Source organism: Carcharhinus amblyrhynchos, chromosome 6 (genome assembly GCF_965287045.1).
Source record: "Carcharhinus amblyrhynchos chromosome 6, sCarAmb.v2.hapA, whole genome shotgun sequence".
Taxonomy (NCBI): domain Eukaryota; kingdom Metazoa; phylum Chordata; class Chondrichthyes; order Carcharhiniformes; family Carcharhinidae; genus Carcharhinus; species Carcharhinus amblyrhynchos.
In genome coordinates, this window is record NC_137329.1 from 72,004,177 (window position 1) to 72,024,608 (window position 20,432).

At 43.3% G+C, this 20,432-nt stretch overlaps 1 protein-coding gene across 6 annotated transcripts in view; it reads left to right on the forward strand.

Moving 5' to 3' along the window:
- LOC145344001 (xylosyl- and glucuronyltransferase LARGE1) overlaps positions 1-20,432 on the forward strand; it is a 448,675-nt gene that overhangs the window by 153,196 nt on the left and 275,047 nt on the right. For 5 of the 6 annotated variants that reach the window (XM_080190638.1, XM_080190639.1, XM_080190640.1 and 2 more), the window contains one exon: positions 15,702-15,776. The exons of the other annotated variant lie outside the window; for it this stretch is intronic. In XM_080190638.1, coding sequence (XP_080046764.1) covers positions 15,702-15,776 — 75 coding nt within the window. The remainder of the gene's footprint in view (positions 1-15,701; positions 15,777-20,432) is intronic. 6 annotated transcript variants of the gene reach the window in all.

Consider the following 20,432-nt stretch of genomic DNA (forward strand, 5'->3'; position numbering starts at 1 on the left):
ATTACTAGTCCAGCTACAATACCACTGCCTCCCTCAATGTTTGGTTACAAGTAACATCAACATTAATGGGATAACGTTCCTGATTCAGTCTCTCGTCATTCAAGGGGATGTTAAGTTGGTATTGGCATTGTGTAGGTGGAATATACTTGAGACTGTTTGGCTGCTGCTGTGATGAAGGCGCCATGTCTTGCAGTAGTTAGCCAGCTTTGCAACATCATTATTTAGTGTTATGTCTAGTTTAGAAAATGTCTGAACCTGAGAGAGGCAGCAGAGATGAAATTTTGAGGCAGATGGTTGACATAAAGAATTTTGCAATGAGAATGGAGTATGACTGCTTCAGTCACTTTGAACAGTAGCTCAGCTGGCATCCAGTGCAATCTAGTTCATGCAGTCACCTCGTTACATTGATGAGATTGTCTACCTGGATGTCATGTGCACATTCAGTTCAGAGCAGTCATAGCTGTGATGTGAATACAAGAGTTAGTACTGATTTGAGTCTATGTGGAGTTCGGCCACTCGTAAGCAATGTGTGCGCGCACACACAAGCATGTACACATACAGACATGCGTGCACATGAACTTAACTGGCAAACGAATGGACTGATAGCCATAGAAATCTGAGACTGCTAAATGGGTCAGTTTAATGCCTCATTATTCACTTCTTAGAGTCTAGATGATGTAAATGTCAGGCAAGAGTTCTTATAACAGCTGCAAACTCTCTGATGCATAGGCTTTACAGATATAAATGGATCTACATCAGAGACTCTTTCTCTTTCCAGCCCACAAGGCCCTCTCCTACCCCCAATCCTTACTCTCTTCTCTTGCTTTACTGGAATAGAGCTGGCTTTTTCACCTTGCTCACTTTTATCTCCCCTTCTCCCTGCTGACTTTCTGTTAGGATGGAGTGGGGGAATGAGGGGAGGAGGGGCAGCAGCTCCACCAGCGATGGAAATCTCTGCCTTGACCATTTTTCATCTGTAAGCCAACAATTGATAAGAACAAGCAGGCAGTTCAGCTGTGGAGAGCAGTGCAGTCTGAAACTTGACCATGGGCTTTCCCACCAGAATTTGATGGGAAGATGGCCAAGTTCCTGGTTACCACCAGGAACTGCCCTTCCCACCTCCAAGCTCACCACACAAGAGGGCAGAATATTCCTGCCAGTGTGGGTTTCTTAATCTCGATTTGAGGCTGACGGAGCAATTTAGAAACTCTCAGGAAAAATCAAGCCTAAGAGTAGGAAGCAGCTAAGATCGTCTGGCACCAATTTAGAGAACCCCCAGGTCCAAATAGTTGGCCAGTGTTCCCAACTGATTAGTTTCCTGGGAATGTGTTTGATTTCTTTCATTGAAAGACACATATGAAGATCAGCAGTGTGTTGATGTCCTCATTACATATTAGGCTTGTCTCATTCCAGACACAGCCACTTTGCATCCTTAAAAAAAGTCCCATGTCCTGAGTACTGAGTTCCCAAGGCCCTTTGAGCCTGAATCACAAGCAGGAGTTGTAGATCCTGGGTGAGTATTGTGGACTGAGTGATGCACAAGATCAAAGACCAAACATGTTGTCAAGTGCTCAGCTTGCTGCTGTGCAGAGACACAAGGCCTACTGTTTCAGTGCAGTTAGTGTGCCTTAAGTGCTGTACTACCGTCATACAAGTAAATACAGCAGATGTATAGTAGTAATCTGGCAGGAGGAAGACTTTATTATCCCAACATTGCGATAATGTTTGTTTCACTCCAGGGTGCGATGAATTCAGTTTATAATCACTTTGTATATTAAAGCTCCTATCGTACAAAAGGTTATCTGTGTGTTTATTTTTGCACAGCTGTTCACATCACAAACTTTAGCAACTTAATCGGTGTTCCCCCCACTTCTTTATTACATCTTTTCTCCAAGAATTTGCTTTGCACCATTTCTGGTGGAACGCATTAAATTCTGCTCCAAGTATTTCTGCTGTATTTTTGAATGCCATCTAGTTTAAGACTGAGCCTCGTAGACCAATGCTCCTCCTGGCTTTGTTCACTTGGGTGGAATCTTCCAGTCCTGCCAGCAGCACAGATGGTGGGGGCGGGGAAGCTTAATTTGCTATGAGGTCAAAAATCAGTCTCCTGATGTTGGGATGAACAGTCGGAATTCTGTTCCCGGGATTTTAAAGGTGGGTCGAGCTTCCTGATGAACAATGTCGGGAAGCCCTATTGCTTGTATTGATATCTCATGCATGTTTATTAAAAGGCCACCTTGCTGGCGTTAAGTTCCGTCACCAAATTATATCCCTGCTTTTGACTCTTGGGGACTGCTCACATCTTCACTCATATCGAGTGTCCATCACACAAGCTGCACAAAGGCTGGAATGTGAGGTGGGGGTTAGGGTGGAGCAGAGGCTTGAGTTGCAGGAGGGGATGGGGAAAACATGGTCTGGGTGGGGACAGGAGGGAGCTGTGTGGATGCCTCTTAAATGTGGCATCTGAGTCTTTGAGCCCATGAGGTAATGATGAGGAGGGAAACTTTCTGCCTGCCTGCGCCACAAGATCCTCTGTGTTCTGCACTGAGGCTTCAGTAATAAACTGAACTCACAAGATCACGTTTGTTCAACCCTCGTCCGCATCCCTGCATGGAAATCACTTGTACTTCCGTGTCTGACACCAAACTTAGACTTTAGAGTGAAAGATTCCATCTTTATAGAAGGAGCAGTTGAGACAGAATAGAAAGCATAAACAGTAGTTCTTGGTCCACTACACCATGCTGCGCAAAGTCTTTATATTTGGATGTCAGATGTCTTGCTAGCCAGCCTCCCATCTCCCACCTTCTAGAAACCTGACCTGATCCAAAATTCCACATTCTCAACACACATTTGCCTGTCTGACCAGCCCGTTGATATCATTCTGGAATCTAAGATGTTCCTCCTCGCTATTTACCACAGCACCAATTTTCCAGACATCTGCAAACTTACTGATTATCTCCACCCATGTTCACGTCTATCGTCTTCAGGGGCCCGAGAAACTATCCACTGGGTTCCTTTTGAGCAAAGTAAGGAAAAAATATTTGATATCTCTCCTTGCCTTTAAGGTAATTTGTATAAAAGAGTAGCATTTGAACCTCTGGCCACCACATGCTCTGTTACTGACAGTTAACCTGTTGCTTTACTTAGCGTGACGTCTCCACACACCAGCAGCTCTTGTTCCACACCGTGTTTGATCAGTCCTGTTGGGCTCTCTCCTTACTGTCCTCCATTAATATTTTTAAATTACTACATAAATTAAGTACAAGATGTCTTGTTAGCATCAGAGGTTCTTGGTGTTAACGGCTGAGCAGCTGAACTAATGAAAGCAGACAGTTTAAAAGACGTGATTAAAAGCTGCTTTATGCTCCCCTGATGGTTCAGCAAATCTATCCAGTCAGCATCTAACGGGTTGGAGAGGAGGCAGGCTCCTGCTTTATTTCCCCCTGTTAGCTGATCCCAGCTGGTGTTTGACATTAAGACTCAGGAACAGTAAGAGAAACCATTTCATGCAGAAGGATCACCCATGTCAGATGTCGTTTTATATTTTGTTGTTAAATCTTAGTTCTTTCCACAATCTTCAATTTGAGCACAAAAGTATCGGCTCAAGAGCTACCTTCAAAGCACAAGCCATCACTGCATCTTTACATTTGGATTCACTTTTATCGCTCCCCGCTGGGGATTTGATATTTTTTTCTTTGGTTGCATGGCTCCTTTTATGTGAGGCTGACCACAAATGATGAATGCGTGGAGCAGGCGCAAGGCAACTGAAGGACCTATTCTAGCTCCTAGGTTTTTCTGTAAGACGTCAGAATGGGAATGCCTGTGGATTTGAACAGCTTTGAAAATGTATAACAAATGAAATCTTAACCATAGATTGGAGTTTGAGGAAGGGGGCCAACAGGAAAGATGAGCTCGCCTGACTATGTGTAGGTTTTGTAGTGAAGCTAGCATTGTCAGGTTGGATATCAGCTGAGTATGTGGTACGTTTAACCTTTAATCAAACTGCAAGCGACTTTGACTTTGTGTTGATCTCATTCTTGGCAAGCGTACACAGGGATCGAGCCTTTGTCCATGAATTTAAAGCAGTTCACATTCCTAACACAGGGTTTTGACAGGTGCCCTCGGCACCCCTAAGCTAGACAGAAGCAATGCGGGAAGGGTGTCTGCCCTTGAAACTCTTTTGAAAGTAAAGCCTCATCCCAGAACATCTATTGAGCACAGGATTGTGCTTGTCTTTGGCAGCCCAGTACTGAATAGCACTTGTATTTGTATGGTATACTACACGTGTTTTTGTTGAAGGCTTTGGATGTGGCAGCCAATTTATGCACACAAGATCACACAAACAGCAAATAAGTTATGGGTTCTAAAGGACTATATTATGAGAACAGAGATCAGGCTTGCATTCTCTTGAATTCAGAACTAATGAAGGTATTTAATATGATTGAAGAATTTGATAGGATAAAGACAGAGAAACTATTTCCTCTGGTGGAAGTGTACAGAACAAGGGGGCATAACTTTAAAGTTAGAGCAAGGCCAGTCAGGAAGGATATCTGGGATCACTTCATATTAAGGGGAGGGCGTCATACACCTCCTTGAGCCTGCTTTACCATTCAGTAAGGTAAGGAATGATTATCTACACCAACTCCGCCTTCTTGATTCATCTTCATATCCATCAATTCTCTTGGATGTGTCAAAAAATCATGAGACCATCTCTCATTCGGTTAAGCACCACAGAACATTGGTCCATTCCACTCCATCTGTCCTCCGAGGACAGCCTTTTCTCATTTCCATAACCATAGAATCCCTACAGTGCAGAAGGAAGCCATTTGGCCTATTGCATCTGCATTACCTTCTGACAGATCATGCAATCATTTTACCCAGGCCCTGTCCTTGTAACCCCACATGTTTACCCCATTGATCACCTTAACTAGTTCCCCATACATCCTGGGACACTTGAGGCTAACTTAGCATGACCAATCAATCTAACCCTACAGAGTTTTGGAGTGTGGGAGGAAACTGGAGTACCCAGAGAAAAATCTCACAGACACAGGGAGAACCTGAAAACTCCACACAGTCACCCAAAGTCAGCATTGAACCCGGGTGCCTGGCACTGTGAGGCAGCAGTGCAAACCTGCGCTGCCCTCAAAAAATATGGAACGCTTCACAAATTTGCGTGTCAGCCTAATAAGCCTGCATTGCACCTACTCTATCACCCTTAGGGAAAGGAGGCTAAAACTACACATTAGACTAGGTATTGTCTCATCAAAGCCTTACATAACTGCAGCAGCATTTGCAACAATTGTAAATCCTTGTAAATTGTAAAATTGTAATTGTAAAACATTATCATAACCCAAAACTTTTAGTTGTGAAGAATAAAAGCTTCCAGTTTTGAATTGAATGGAGATGGAGTCAGTGGTTTGGTTGCAATCATCTCATGCTACCTTTACTTTCGAATCAGGATCAGCAATATGTCGAGGGCCTCTCCTCTGTTACTCTAATTTTAATATTGAATATCAGTCATGGAGCATACTCAAAACAAAATCACTCTCGCACTTTCCCTTTGGTCTCTATCTCCTTGTCTCGCTCTCTCAGAAATGTCACTCCAATGCCCTTTGCCCATCTCATACAAATGCTTCCTGTCGCGTCCCGAACATTGCACTTACCTCTCCTGTGCATTCTGTCTCACTTGAATCGCATTTGCCTGAAAAGTCATCATGTTCTCCTTTTAACAAACACCTCTTGCAATCTCTTCCTTCAAAACCTGAGTCAAGCATCAACCCTGACTTTCAAACTTTGAACAATCAAGAAGTGACGGTGGAGCTGACAATTCTGGAGACTTCCTTCATATCTTTGAACTGAGCAACACCAATAACTTTACATAGCTCCTTTAACATGGTCAAATATCCCAAAGCTTTTCACCACAGCATTATCATTCAAAGTTTAAACCTAAACCATGTAATGAGATATTAGGACAAATGATTGATGCATTGATCAAGGAGATAGGTTTAAGGGAGGCAGGCAGGTATAGGTAGGGCATTTCAAAGTTTAGGGCCGAGGCAGCTGAAGGCATGTGTGGAGTGACTAAAATTGGGGATGCACAAGGGGCCAGAATTACAAGATTGCAGACAACTTGGAGGGTCACTGGGCTGGAGGAGCTTTTGGAGATGGGAAGGGATGAGACCAATGAAGAATTTAAAAACAAAGAAAATTTTAAATCTGAAGTGGAAGTTGATGTAGGTTAGCAAGCACAGCGGTGATAGATGGTGGAGAGGAAAACAACTTGATAAGATGGGAGAGAATCAAATAACTTTATTCATTTATTTATATTCATAGTTGTATAGAATTTTACACCACAGAAAAAGATCATTCTGTAGCTAACCTGATGCATCTGGAATGTAAGTTTGTTTGTTAACTTTCAGGGAAGGAAATCTATCATTCTTACCTACTCTGTCCTACATGACACCCCAGACTCTCAATGTGATTGACTGTTAGCTGCCCTCTGAAGTGACCTAGCAAGCCACACAGCTCAAAAGCAATTACGGGTGGGCAGCCACTGCCTACGGAGAAAAAAAACATCTTTGTCAAGACCATCCAATTTATCCCATTCCTTACAGCTTTGCATTTTTTTTCATAATTCTTCATCCAATTCCCTTTTGAAAGTTACAATTAGATTTGTTCTACGAGCTTTTCAGTGAGTTCCAGATCATCATCATTTCTGTAGTTCTGAACATTACATTGATTGTCCTCTGATTACAGATCCTCCTTCCAGTTTCTTTTTATTAATGCTATCAAAACCCTTTACACCTTTTGAACATCTTGATGATATTTCCCTTAACTCTGCTCTTGAGGAGAACAAGCCAGTTACTTTTTTTTATCCTTTATGGGGGGGTGGATGTCACTGGCCAGGCCAGTTTTTGTTGCCCATCCCTAGTTGCACTTGAACAGAGTTGAGATGTTTGAGAGGAGGCAACATAAACTTAAAAGCACATTTTTAAAAGAAATGCATTAACAGGAAGAACTGTCTGTACACCAATCTCTGCAGATGTTGGGAGAAACTGTGAAGGCTGTTTCATTCAGAACATGGAGTAGTGTTGGTAAGCGGGGACACGACCTTAAGGTCATTAGTAAATGAACTAAAAGGGAGATGAAATTTTTTAAAATATAATTCAGTAAGTTGTCATGATCTGGAATGCACTACTGGAAAAGCAGATTCAATAGGAATTTTCCATTGGAATTTGGAAATGTATTTAAAAGGGAAAACAATGTGCAAGGGGGCTATGGGGAAAGATGGAGAGAGAGCAATTGGATATCAAAGGGCTGGCAATGGAAAGATGAGCTGAATAGCTTCCTGCTGTAATCTATGTTTATTCCTATTGAAATAATCAGTTTATTTACAGAGGCAACAATAGTTCCTCACTCAGCCTCAGCAAAGATGGAAAACATGAAGAATCCAACTTCAGTTTCTGATAAAGTCCTGCAACGATTCACTGGCTGTTTCCTGCCCTTCCTGATCCATTATCCGGGCTTGTCTCTCCAGACCAGCTGCTCTGCGATGCATCCTTCCTTTGGGTGCTGCTCAATTCCCCAATGGTTCTTGGGCCTTCTCTCCTGCCCCCAGCTCAGAACATCATCACTACAGGATTTTTCCCTGATAGATTTAATTCAGAGAAATAATGTGGGCCCCAGGCACTCTACAGTTCTCACCAGTAGGGGGATTCTCCTCCTTGCCATTCCCATCAAAAACCCTCTCCACTTTAGTAATCAGCACAGTGGCACTGCTGCCTCACAGCGCCAGAGACCCGTGTTCGATTCCCAGCTTGGGTCACTGTCTGTGCGGAGTCTGTACATTCACCCCGTGTCTGTGTGGGTTTCCTCCGGATGCTTCAGTTTCCTCCCACAGCCCGAAAGATGTGTTGGTTAGGGGGCATTGACCATGCTAAATTCTCTGTGTACCCAACAAGCGCTGGAGTATGATGACTGGAGGATTTTTACAATAACTTCATTGCAGTGTGAATGTAAACGTACTTGTGACACTAATGAATAAACTTTAAACTTTAATGATCAAGGAAAGGGTTGCATCTTGTGTTTTCTTCCATTTCTTTTTGCCTTCCTCAATTTCACCCCTTTAATCTTGGCAATGGGCGCAAATAGATTTAAATGTTTTCTGAACCTTTGCAAAAGGCCTTCAGAGCTTTTTTTGTCATCCTGTTCTGACGCACCATTTTAATAGTTCCTTTCATTTTCAAATTGCACTGTGACACACAACTTGTTGTTCCAACCACTAGTGCATGACCCCCAGAGGCACTGCCTGCTTGTGTCCCTGGAGGTTTGGTAACGAGATGGCATTAGGACTTTCCAGGAATGGGATTTCCTTGGAGTTTGTCCTGATCTCTGCAGCCAGTGGAGCCCCTGTTGCCTTGAATGGTGACAAGCTGCAGAGTTAGTAACACGCTGTTACACAATGCTGTTGCAGAAAGCACGAGAGATGCACAGTATCTGTAGCATGGACACATCCTGAATCACACAATCAAAATGGCAGGCTCACCTTTAAAAATTATAAATCCATGGAGTATTATATAAGTCATTAAAATTTAGCTGAACTGCCAGCCGGCCATATTTATTTATGGCCTCCCCCTGAAATTACTTTCTTGAAAATAGAAAATGCTGTGGTCTGTGTGTGCATGTGGTTTCATCACAGCTAATGGTGTTGACTAATATTATCTTAATAAATTCAAGTGGTTTTATGAAGTCAGTCAGAATCTCTTAGCAGGTATTGATTGAGTCCTGATAGCACTTTACTGTAGCAATAAATCAGAAGCTTTATCTGAGATGGGTTGCAACAAGGGCAAGGTGACCCACAAGTCAAAATCATACTGAGAGACTGTTGGCACAGAGCAAGGCAAATGATTTGCAATAGAATCTGGATTAAACAACGACCTTTCAACCAAAGTTGCTTCTAATAATAAATGGTATATGAAATGATGAAGACCTAAGCGTGAGCCACAGGTCGTCTAATCTGGCGCAGGCAGTTGCTGGCCATGCAGACCATGATGCTGACTCTCTCCAGAAGGTTCTCCAACCCTTACACGATTCTTGGAAGTTTTAGTTTTTCCATTTAACTCTTCAAAGAATATGTAAAGTGTTGCTGAGAAGAAAGACGTGCTGTTGAAGCTTTTCGTCGGGACACAATCACAAAAATGCCAAATTTCAAAGGGATCAACAGTTTAAACTGCGTGGCAAAAGCGAAGCTGGGGACCCGACTCTGCAAACATAAAGAACATGTCCAGGCATTGCACCTTTTATGAATAAACAAAAGCAGGGAGGACAATAGCTTCCTGGTACATTCGCCATGGCAATGCCTCAACCAGTCAGCATCCCTTTTTATGCAATATGAATTGTTGTCCCTTTTGAGATTTCTCAGTAGAATTCTCGGTGCGGTATGCCCTGACTTTGCTGCCATGAGAATGGAGAATATAACGCTCAGTCAAATCACCATTGACAACAGTGGGACTCAAGAAAATCAGTTTTGGGCAAGGTCAGAGAATTCCGATCTTGGTATTCTTGCGAGGCTGTCCTGATGAATGCAAGATGAAACGTTTCCACAGTGTGTCCTTTTTTTTTCAACAATACTCAAGCTCTGTACTACCAAACGACTGCTGTAAACTTGCATTCAGAATTTATAGACCTTATGTTGTTTCTTAACAGCCTCTGCTTTTGTGCTGTTGCCATTTCCTTTGTGTGATACAATGAGTTGGACACATCAAGTCACCACTGTGACAGCCCAAACTCAATAGGAACAAGAAATCAGAGCAAAACTAGACTGCATGGCCTATCAAGCCTGTTCCGCCATTCAGAACATAATATCACTGCCAATCTTAGGCTTGAACTCATATTCCTGTCCCACTCCCCTTATCCCTTAATTCCCTGAGAAACCAAAAATCTGTCTAGCCCAGTCTTAAATATATTCAACAAAGGGGCAGCCATAACTCTCTGGCATAGAGATTTGCAAAGATTCACAATCCTTTGGGCCAAGTAATTTCTCCTCATTCCAGTCCTAAATGATCAGTCTCTTACTTGAGACTGTGCCCTGTGTTTTAGATTCCCCGACCAGTGGAAACAATCTCTGTGTCCACCCTATCAAGCCTCTTCAGAATCTTGTAGGTTTCAATGAGGTCACCTCTTGTTCTTCTAAACTCCAGAGGGAACAGACCCAATTTACTCAGCCTGTGAGCCAGATTTTATCATCACCACATTGGGCTTGCAAAGTTAGAAAGGAAGGAAGCTGAAGTTGCAGTGGAGGTGAACCATATTTGGTGACATTCATCTCCCTTACTCATGTCACTATCTACTGTGAAGTACAACATTGCAAGGCTGTTGAGATAGCAATTGCAAGATACATTCCTTAAGACCTGCTGCATTATCTCACCTAATGTTAGAGTCATTGTGTTTTACAGCACAGAAAGAGGACCTTCAGCCCATCATGTCTGTGCCGGCCATCATGCACCTCTCTATTCTAATCCCATTTTCCAGCACATAGTCGATTGCTTTGTATGCAGGGACTTTGAGTTGTAAGGGTTCCCACCTCCACCACCCTTTCAGGCAGCACGTTCCAGATTCCCACCACCTTCTTGGTGAAAAAGTCTTTTCTCAAATCCCCTCTAAATCTCCTGCCCCTGTCCTGAAATCTATGCCCGCTGGTTATTGACCCTTCTAAAGGGAAAAGGTTCCTTTCTACCCTATCTACCTCATCTATGTCCTTAAATGTTGTACACCTCGATCAGATTCTCCCCTCAGCCATCTCTGCTATAAGGAACACAACCCCAGCCTAACCAGCCTCTCTTCATAGCTGAAAAGCTCCAGCCCAGGCAACATCCTGATGAATTTCCTCTGCACTCTATCTAGTGCAATCACATCCTTCCTATATTGTGGTGGCCAGGACTGCACAAAGGGCTCTAGCTGTAATCTAATGAGCATTTTATACAGCTTCAGCATAACCTCCCTGCTTTTATATTCTGTGCCTTGGTTAATAAAAGTAAATATCCCAAATGTCTTTGTAACCACCTTATGTATCTGTCCTGCTGCATTTAGTGGTCTAAGGATATGCATCCCCAGGTCCCTCTGGTCCTCTGTACTTTCTAGCGTCCTACTGTGCATTGTGCATTTCCTTACTTTGTTAGTGCTCCCAAAATGCTTCACCTCACACTTTTCAGGGTTAAATTCAATTTGCCACTGTTCTGCCCAATTGACCAGCCCCTCAGTATCATCATGTAATCTAAGGCTTTTCTCCTTGCTATTTACCACACCACCAATTTTCATGTCATCTGCAAACTTACTGATCATACGTCTTACTTTCATGGTTATATTATTAATGTCCACTACAAACAGCAAGGCACCCAGCACTGGTCCTGATCCCTGCAGCACACCACCAGACACAGGCTCCTAGTCTAGTTCTATCACACCCTGTCTCCTGCCATTAAGCCAAATTTGGATCCAATTTTCCTAATTACCCTGGATTCCATGGGCTCTTACCTTTGTGATCAGTCTCTTATTTCAGACGTTGTCAAAAGCCTTACTTGAGCCTATGTAGACTACAATTGCATTGCCCTCATCGACAAGCCTAAGCCCAAATGTTCTACACTCATTTGCGGCTGGGATTTTCCGACGCCGCTGCAAGTGAATGGAGCTTTGACTGGAATGCCAACTTTTCTGTTCTCACTCGCAGTGGATTTTGCCACCGATACAGTCAGAGTATCCCAGCCCAAGCATCTTCCTCTCAAAATTCAGTCAGATTAGTTAATCTAAGGTTCCTTGTGCTGCTAGACAAACGTGGGTTGTCTGGAGAATTTATTTCTGGCAACTGTATTGTTTGTAGATGGAGCAACGAACCAGAGTAGAAATGGAGCATGGCATGAGCTTCCTCTTTAAATGAATAACTGGAGTCTGCTATTTTTTTAATTGGACCATGTGGCGAGCAGAAACTTGGGGGAACTTACTGTTTTACCACGTGCAACTTCAGAATTTTCATCAAAGCCCATAAATCATTAAGAGAAAATGTAGCATTCCCTTTGGTTTTCCTCCCGATTAATTAGCCAATCAGCAGTCTGGGTATACACATTGAAGACGGTGTCAATGTGTTCAGGACTGTCGGCGGACTTGGAAAATGATGGCTCCTAAATATCAACTGCCATCAGTTGCTTTGGGAGCACTTGTACCTGAGTTTGGTTTCCTGGCCTTAAATCAAACATGAGAAGGGCTTAGGAATAAACGTACCTGCAACTGAGGGGATTTGAGAGTCCACACTCTGAGCAAACAAGAGAGAATCCAACCCTCCCCCCATGAAATTCAATGCCATTACCAAGGCTGAATCCTCCACTATCAACCTCCTGGGGGTTATCATTGACCGGAAACTGAACTAGACCAGCCAGATAAATACTGTGGATACAAGAGCAGGAATTACAGAGGTTCAAGAAGGCAGCTTACCACTACCTTCTGAAGGGCAACTAGGGATGGGCAATAAATCCAGGCCCAGCCAGTGAGGCCACATCCCATAAAATTAATTTTAAAAAAAACCTAGATCTGTTGAGCTTTGCTTCACTAAGCCCCATTATACACACATGCAACTAAAAAAGGCTGTAATGTGGAGAGGCAGTAGGCAATATAGTGTTGCAGTGTGAATACATTTATCTTTCAATTGATGTGTACTTTCTGAGGCTGATTCCCTGAGCCCTGGAGCTGATGGGAAACTATAAATCTCGCTGGCTATGCAGGAGGAAGAGGGATTTTATAAAGAGAGAATAAAAAAAACATGCCACTTTCTGAAGAGGACTGGACCAGCGACATTTGTCATCGTCAGCTCTGAAGGGAAAAAGTACCTGTCTGGGGACAGGGAAGCTGGAAATAGCCACATCATTTTTACTCACTGTTTCTCGCACTCCTCCCAGCTCCAATCTGTGCTAAATTCCATTCAGTTAGCCAATCCATTCCCCCTACCCCTGCGTCACAATGTTTTCTGTCTTCCCAGTTATTGCTGGAATACAGGTGTTGCTGGATGGTCCCCTTTGACTAGCTGACTCAGGTGACTGTATTTTCCTTGCACTGAGTACCAGCAGGCTGTTTGACCATTCTCACCCAACTTCCATATGCATGCAGTATTTTAATAGGGTGGGACCCTCTAGGAAACAAGAGTACGGGCAATATATTTCAGTCAAGGTGTGCTCCATAAACAGTGTGAGGTATTTTCCAGGAGGGACACAGCATTTGTTTGCACCGGGCTCTAAGCCACTCACTTGCCTTTGATCCCATTTATCAGATTACACAAGGCGAATGCTTCATCAGTCAAACAGCCTAACTCATTTCCAAATATCAACCACTTTATCACCGCAACAGCTTGTCCGACTCTCAAACGCCAGCTAGTTCATCAAAGAGAAAAAGACCGTCACTGGGGAAGGAAATGATAGGAGGGACTGCCTAAACCACCCGGGGAGATCTAAGACTTTCAGAAAGACTGATGTACCGTGTGCAAATCAGACGCTGCAGATTAAAACCTTTCACGGGTTTTAAATCATCAGAAAAAGAAAGCAGAGCCATCGAGGAATTACTGCTGTTGCTTTTAACAAAAGCAGAGAAAATCTCTTGAACTAGGCAGCCCAGATGGAAGCTAACTGTGGCTTGTGGAAATATTGGCTGCTCTGTGGCCATTGGCACTTTGCTGAAAGTGCGCTCACCTCTGAACGCGGGCTGCCTGGCTAAAAGTTGTCTGAGGTTAGGAGTGGATTTGTGGAAAACCCTTTTCACCCAGAGAGTGGTGGCAATCTGGAACTCTCTGCCTGAAAGTGTGGCAGAATTGGGAGCCTTCACAAAATTAAGAAGCATTTTGATGAGCACTTGAAACACCATAGCTTAATAGATTGTGGACCAAGTGTTGGGAAATGGGATTAGATGAGTGTTAGATGGTCAGTGCAGTCACGATGGACCAAAGGGCCTCTTTCTGTGCTGTAAAACTATGATTCTATGAAAACATAAAAAATAGAAGGGGTAACCTATATGGTCCCTCAAGTCTCCGTCCAGTATGTCCATAGATGATTGATTTGATTTATTATTGTCACGTATTAGCATACAATGAAAAGTTTTGTTTCTTGCGTGCTGTATAGACAAAACATACTGTTCATAGAGAAGGAAATGAGAAGAGTGCAGAATGTAAAGTTACAGTCATAGCTAGGGTGTAGAGAAAGATCAGTGCAAGGTAAATCCATTCAAAAGCCTGACAGCAGCAGGGAAGAAGCTGTTCTTGAGTTGGTTGATACGTGACCTCACTTTTGTTTCTTTTTCCCATCGGAAGAAGATGAAGAGAGAATGTCCAGGGTGGGTGGAGTCCTTAGCTATGCTGGCTGCTTTGTCGGCAGCAGGAAATGTAGGCAGAGTCAATGGATGGGAGGCTGGTTTGCATGATGGATTGAGCTACATTCATGACCTTTTGTGGTTCCTTGCGGCCTTTGTCAGAGGAGGAGCCGCACCAAGCTGTGATACAACCAGAAAGAATGCTTTTTATGGTGCATCTGTTAAAGTTGGTGAGAGTCATAGCTGACATGCTAAACTTCCTTAATCTTCTGAGAAAGTATAGGATTGTTTAGCTTTTACTTTTCCATTAGTCCCCTGCAAAATCACAAGTCTGTCTATCCCAGCCATAAATGTATTCAATGGTGGAATGTTCACAACCCTCAGGGGTAGATTTCTAAAGATGTACAACTTTTTGAGTGAAAAAACTTATCCTCATTTTGACCCTAAATGATTGACCCCCCTTAATCCAAAGACAATGCCCCCATGTTTTTTTTTATTCACTTAGGGGATATAGCCTTCACTAGCTGGACCAGCATTTATTGTCCTTGAGAAGGTGGTGCTGAGCTGCTTTCTTGAACCTCTGCAGCCTCTGTGGTGTAGGTACACCCACGGTGCTGTTAGAGAAGGAGTTCCAGAATTTTGACCCAATGACAGTGAAGGAACAGTGATATAATTCCAAGGCAGGATGTTAAGTGGCTTCTAGATTATTCAGATAGGGGAAACAAAATCTCTCAATGTCCATCCTGTCGAGCCCCTTCAGAATCTTGTGCGTTACAACTAGATCACCTCTCATTCTTTTAATCTTTACCTTTCACCATAAGACAACTGTTTTATCCCAGGAACCAATCTAATGAATTGCCTCTGTATTGCCTGCAACGCGAGTACATTTTTCTCTCACATCTGGAGGCCAAAACTACACACTGTACTTCAGATGTGGTCTCACCCAAAAGCTCTGTACATATGTCACAAGACTTCCTTGTTCTTGTGCTCCAGTCCGTTTGCAATAAAGGCCAATATGCCATGTGCCTCCTCAATTCGTTGTTGCACCTGTATGCTAACTTTCCATGTCCCTTGCATGAGCATACCCAAGTCCCTGAACATTTAAGTTTCTCACCATTTAAAAAATATTCTGCATTTCTGAATGACCTCATGCTTCTCTGTATTATTTTCCATGTGCCACCATGTTGATAGTGATAGTCATTTAACCTGTCTATGGCCAGATTCTCCACTCCTGGGGGCGGGGGGTCTGCCTGCCAATGACAAAATGGGGTTCCTTCCATGAACGGTTGGGAACCCTATTATCATAAGATTACATATCATTAACTTCCTTGCTGTATTATTAATCCGTTACCCTTTCCCTGCAGCATCATGTCGTCAGGATTTACAACATCTATTGACAAATGGGGACCTGGCAAATGGTCCCCGCTGCAGATGCACAGGTTAGTACAGCCCTCTGAGTGGGGGGTGGTGGGAGGGGGGGATTTAGGTCCAGGATACATGGGCGCAGCTTACCTTCTTGCCTCCCCATTGGAATCCAAGGTGCCAAGGTCAGGGTGTCAGCACTAGGGTGCCAGGGCAGTGCATATTTGGCTCAAAATGAGGCTGAGGAGCAGGCTTAAAGGGGTGGCCTAAGGGAGTGGTGGTCTGAGGGTGAAGGGAGTTCCCTGAGGGGACCCCATATCGGTGTCTGTCTTGTGAGTCCTCTGGCTTTGGGGAAGGGAGTGCCTGTGTGCTGTGGTAAAGGGGCAACTTAAAGAACATAACATAAGAACTAGAAGCTGGAGTAGCCATCTGGCCCCTCACGCCTGCTGTGCCATTTTAATAAGGTCATGGCTGATCTTTTCATGGACTCAGCTCCACTTACCCACCCGCACACCATAACCCTTAATTCCTTTAATGTTCAAAAATCTATCTAAAAACATTGTGAGGTAGCCTCAATTGCTTCACTGGGCAGAGAATTCCACAAATTCACAACCCTTTGGATGAAGAAGTTCTTTCTCAACTCAGTCTTAAATCTGCTCCCCCTAATTTTGAGGCCATGCCCCCATGTTCTAGTTTCACCTGTCAGTGGAAACAACCTCCCTGCTTTTATCTTATCTTTTCTCTTCATAATCTTATGTTTCTATAAAATGCCCCCTCGTTCTTCTAAATTTCCATGAGTATAGTCCCAGTATCTCTTCATAAGCCTACTCTCTCAACTCCAGAATCAACCGAGTGAATCTCCTCTGAATCCCCTCCAGTGCCAGTATATTCTTTCTCAAGTAACTTGTTCTTTCAGTGATGGCTGGCGGGTGCGGTTTGGAGGATGTCCTTCTGTGCTAAGGGTTGGGGGTGCTCCCCTTGTCAGCGGGGATCACTATATCCATTGTGGGGGGAGGGGTTCTATCTCACACTGCTGAGGTCAGGGCGCCCTCTATCTGTACAGCTGGATGTTTTGTGGTATCCATTAATTTAAATAGTCAAGGTGGGTGAATCCCACCTGACAAACACTGCTGATGCCATTGGGAAACACTGGTTTTCCCGCTGGCGAGAGCACTTAGAGCCTTTTGTTTCTCCGGTCCTTTTTATCTGCTGATATTAATCCCTTTCCCACAGCACACAGGCACTCCCTCCCCCAAAGCCAGAGGACTCACAAGACACACTGACCAATATGGGGTCCCCTCAGGGCCCTTCCTTCATCCTCAGGCTTATTTTCCTCACTCCCCTTCCCCTCTGCTCCACCCATTTTGGGTATGTCCTTTGTATCTTCTAAAAATTGTCTAAAGACTCTGCTGTTTCCTCATTTCCCATCATAATATCTCATGTCCCTGTCTCAAAGGGGAGGCGGTGGCAGAATGATATTTTCACTGGTCTAATAACCCAGAGACCCAGGGTAATGCTCCGAGGGCTGGGGTTCGAATCCCACCATGGCCAAAATTTGAATTCCATAGAAGTCTGGAATGAAAAGTCTCCTGATGACCATGAAACCATTGTCGATTGTTGTAAAAAACCTATCTGGTTCACTGATATCCTTTAGGGAAGGAAACCTGCCGTCCTTACTCACAGCCATCTTTAAAATGCCTAAGAAATGGCCTGGCTAGTCACTTATTTCAAGCGTAATTAGCGGTGGGCAATAAATGCTGGCATAGCCAGTGATACCTTTATTCTATGAATGAACAAAAAAAAATTACTTTGGCTACTCTCCTTTTATCTATCTGTAAAAACTCATAAATCCTTTTTTATATCCTTGCCTAATTAGCCCTCACTTTTTCACTGTTTATCACTTTCTGGTTGCCCTTTGCTGATGTCTAAAGGTCACCCTGTCTCAGGTCACTACAATTTTTTGCCACATTATAAGCGACTTTTAATTCAGTATTATCCTTAATTTTCCTGCTAAACCATAGAAGGGTGGCACAGTGTCACTGTGGTTAGCATTGCGGTGACACAGTGCCAGGGACCTGGGTGACTGTACGGAGTTTGCACATTCTCCCCATGTCTGCATGGGTTTCCTCCAGGTGCACTGGTTTCCTCCCAAGTTTAAAGATGTGCAGATTAGGTGCTTGGACCGTGGTAAATGTGTGGGGTTATGAGCGTAGGGCAGGGGGTTAGGCCTGGGTGGAATGATCTTTCGGAGGGTCAGTACGGACTCAAGGGGCTGAATGGCTTCCTTTTGCACTGTAGGGATTCAGTGGATTCCATGAATCTTTCTTGCTGAGATTTTAGTTTTTTTTTATGAAATGATTTTCTATTGAGTACTTTTTTTGAATGTTTTCCACTGTTTATTTACCACCTTAGTTTTTAATCTATTTATCCAGTCAACATCTGTCAATTCTCCCCTCATACCTATAGCTTTAAGATTCTTGTTTTGTATTTGAGTATGTGACTTTTAAAACTAATATTGAACTTAACTGTAGTATGATCACTATTTCCCAGTGGACCTTTTACAATGAGATTGCTAATTAACCCTGCCTCATTGCACAATCCAAGATCTAAAATAGCTTTGTCCCTAATTGGGTCCATAATGTATGTTGCTGTAAAATCATTCTACAAATTCATTTTCCAGACTACCTTTGCCGTTTTCATTTGTACCAGCTACGTGAATTTTAAATGTGCCCCGTGATTATTACATTAATTTTGTTAAGTGCTCCAATTATTTCTTGCTTAATGCTCTGTCCAATGCTGTAGCCATATTTGAGAGGAGGGAGGCATCTATGAACCATTCCCATCAGTATTTTCTGATTCTTGTTATTCCTAATTTCCACCTTAACTGATTCTATATCCTAATTGTCTGAGCCAAGATCCTTCCTCAGCAAATTACCTATAGTCATCCTTTCAACATGGGGAAACGTGAGGCCATTCATTTTGGATCCAGGGCAGATAAATGAGATTTTTTCTAAATGGTGAAATTACTCAGAGTTGTGGGGGAGCAATGGAAGTTACATGTTCAAGGTACACAGATCACTAAACTAATGTACAGGTACAATATGTAATCCAAAAAACTCCAAACAGGCTGACCGCAGATGACAATGCTTCAGTTGTACAACCACTTGGTGTTGGATTGCCAGCTGTGTTTAAATCTTCCTGGATGTTTCATCATATAACTTGTCCTTCACATTCCAGCCATTAGTCAGCCAACACATCCATCTTTATGACGCACTGTCTTCCTACACCATTTGGAAAGCCAGAAGACTTATTACCCAATTGGATGATGATTGCCAAACAGCCCTTTTGTCTCCATTTTAGATATGCTTATATCTAGTCAAGGGAATTGTTGAGAGAAAATGACATAATTAATTTTTTTTAAAAGTCCCAAGGTTACTCATAGCAATGTCCTGGAGATTGATCTTCAATCCTCCAGACCAAATCTGGAACTTTGGCAGCTGTCACTTGGTCAGACATGCATCCTGAACACTGTGTTCAGTTACAAGTGTCAGTCCTCACAAATAATATATTTGCCTCAAGTGGGGTGGAGTGCAGGCTCAATAGAATGATAGCAGGGCTGTGAGGATTAAGACCCAGGGACGTGTTGGTTTAGAAGATGAAGGCTGATCTAATCATGTGTGTAAAATCATTCAATTGTGTAGCTGCAAAGAGGATATTCCTTCTGTTGGGGAAATCCAGAATCAGGTCCTTTAAAATCGAGCTGAGCTAATCAAGAGTGAATTTAAAGAGCACTTTTTGTAGATGGGTTGTGGGATAGAGATTTTAAGCTAGATCTTTGTTAGGTCAGGGAATATGAAGCTGAGGTGAGTGAACAGATTTGAAGTTTTGGGCAGCACGGTGGCACAGTGGTGAGCACTGCTGTCTCAGCACTAGGGACCCAGCTTAATTTTGATCTTGGGTCACTGTTTGAGTGGAGTTTGCACAATCTTCCTATGCCTGCATGGGTTTGCTCCCATAGTCCAAAAATGTGCGGGTTAGGTGGATTGGCCTTGCTAAATTGTGCATTAGTGTCCAAAGATGTGTAGATTTTGTGGATTGGCCATGGTAAGTATAGGAGTTATGGTGATAGGTCAAGGAAGTGGGCCTGGGTAAAGATGCTCTTTTAGAGAGTCAGTGCAGACGTGACTGGGCTGAATGGCCTCTTTCTGTACTGTAGGGATTCTATGATTCTGTGCTAAGTATAAGTCAACCATAATCTAATCGAATGGATAGAACAGGCTTGAGGGGCTCGATAGCCTGCATGGAAATATTTTCTCCGTATCCACCCTACCTAATCATTTTAATATTAGATCCTTGTCATTTAACCCCCCAAGCCTGAAATCATTCTAAATTGCCCCAGTCACCACACAAGCATAACATGAGAGTCCTGATACCTTCCTGATCATGTCTGCTTCTGCAGCTCACAGGGGAAACAGGGTTATCAGGTGCATAGGTGTCAGGGTTGAGAGGTCATTCGATGAAGTCTCCAGGGATGATTCTGACCAGAGTTGGCAACACAAACGCATAAGCCTGCCTAGCAAGGGGTCAGGTTGCCACAGTGACATTTATTCCCTGTGCTTAGGTAGTCGGAGATTGTCGATTTGCTTGATGGCGCGGACCATATTTTACAATATCCTCCGACAGTGAAAGACCCCTATTGTTCTGTCACATTGGAGTGTACCATGATGAATGTG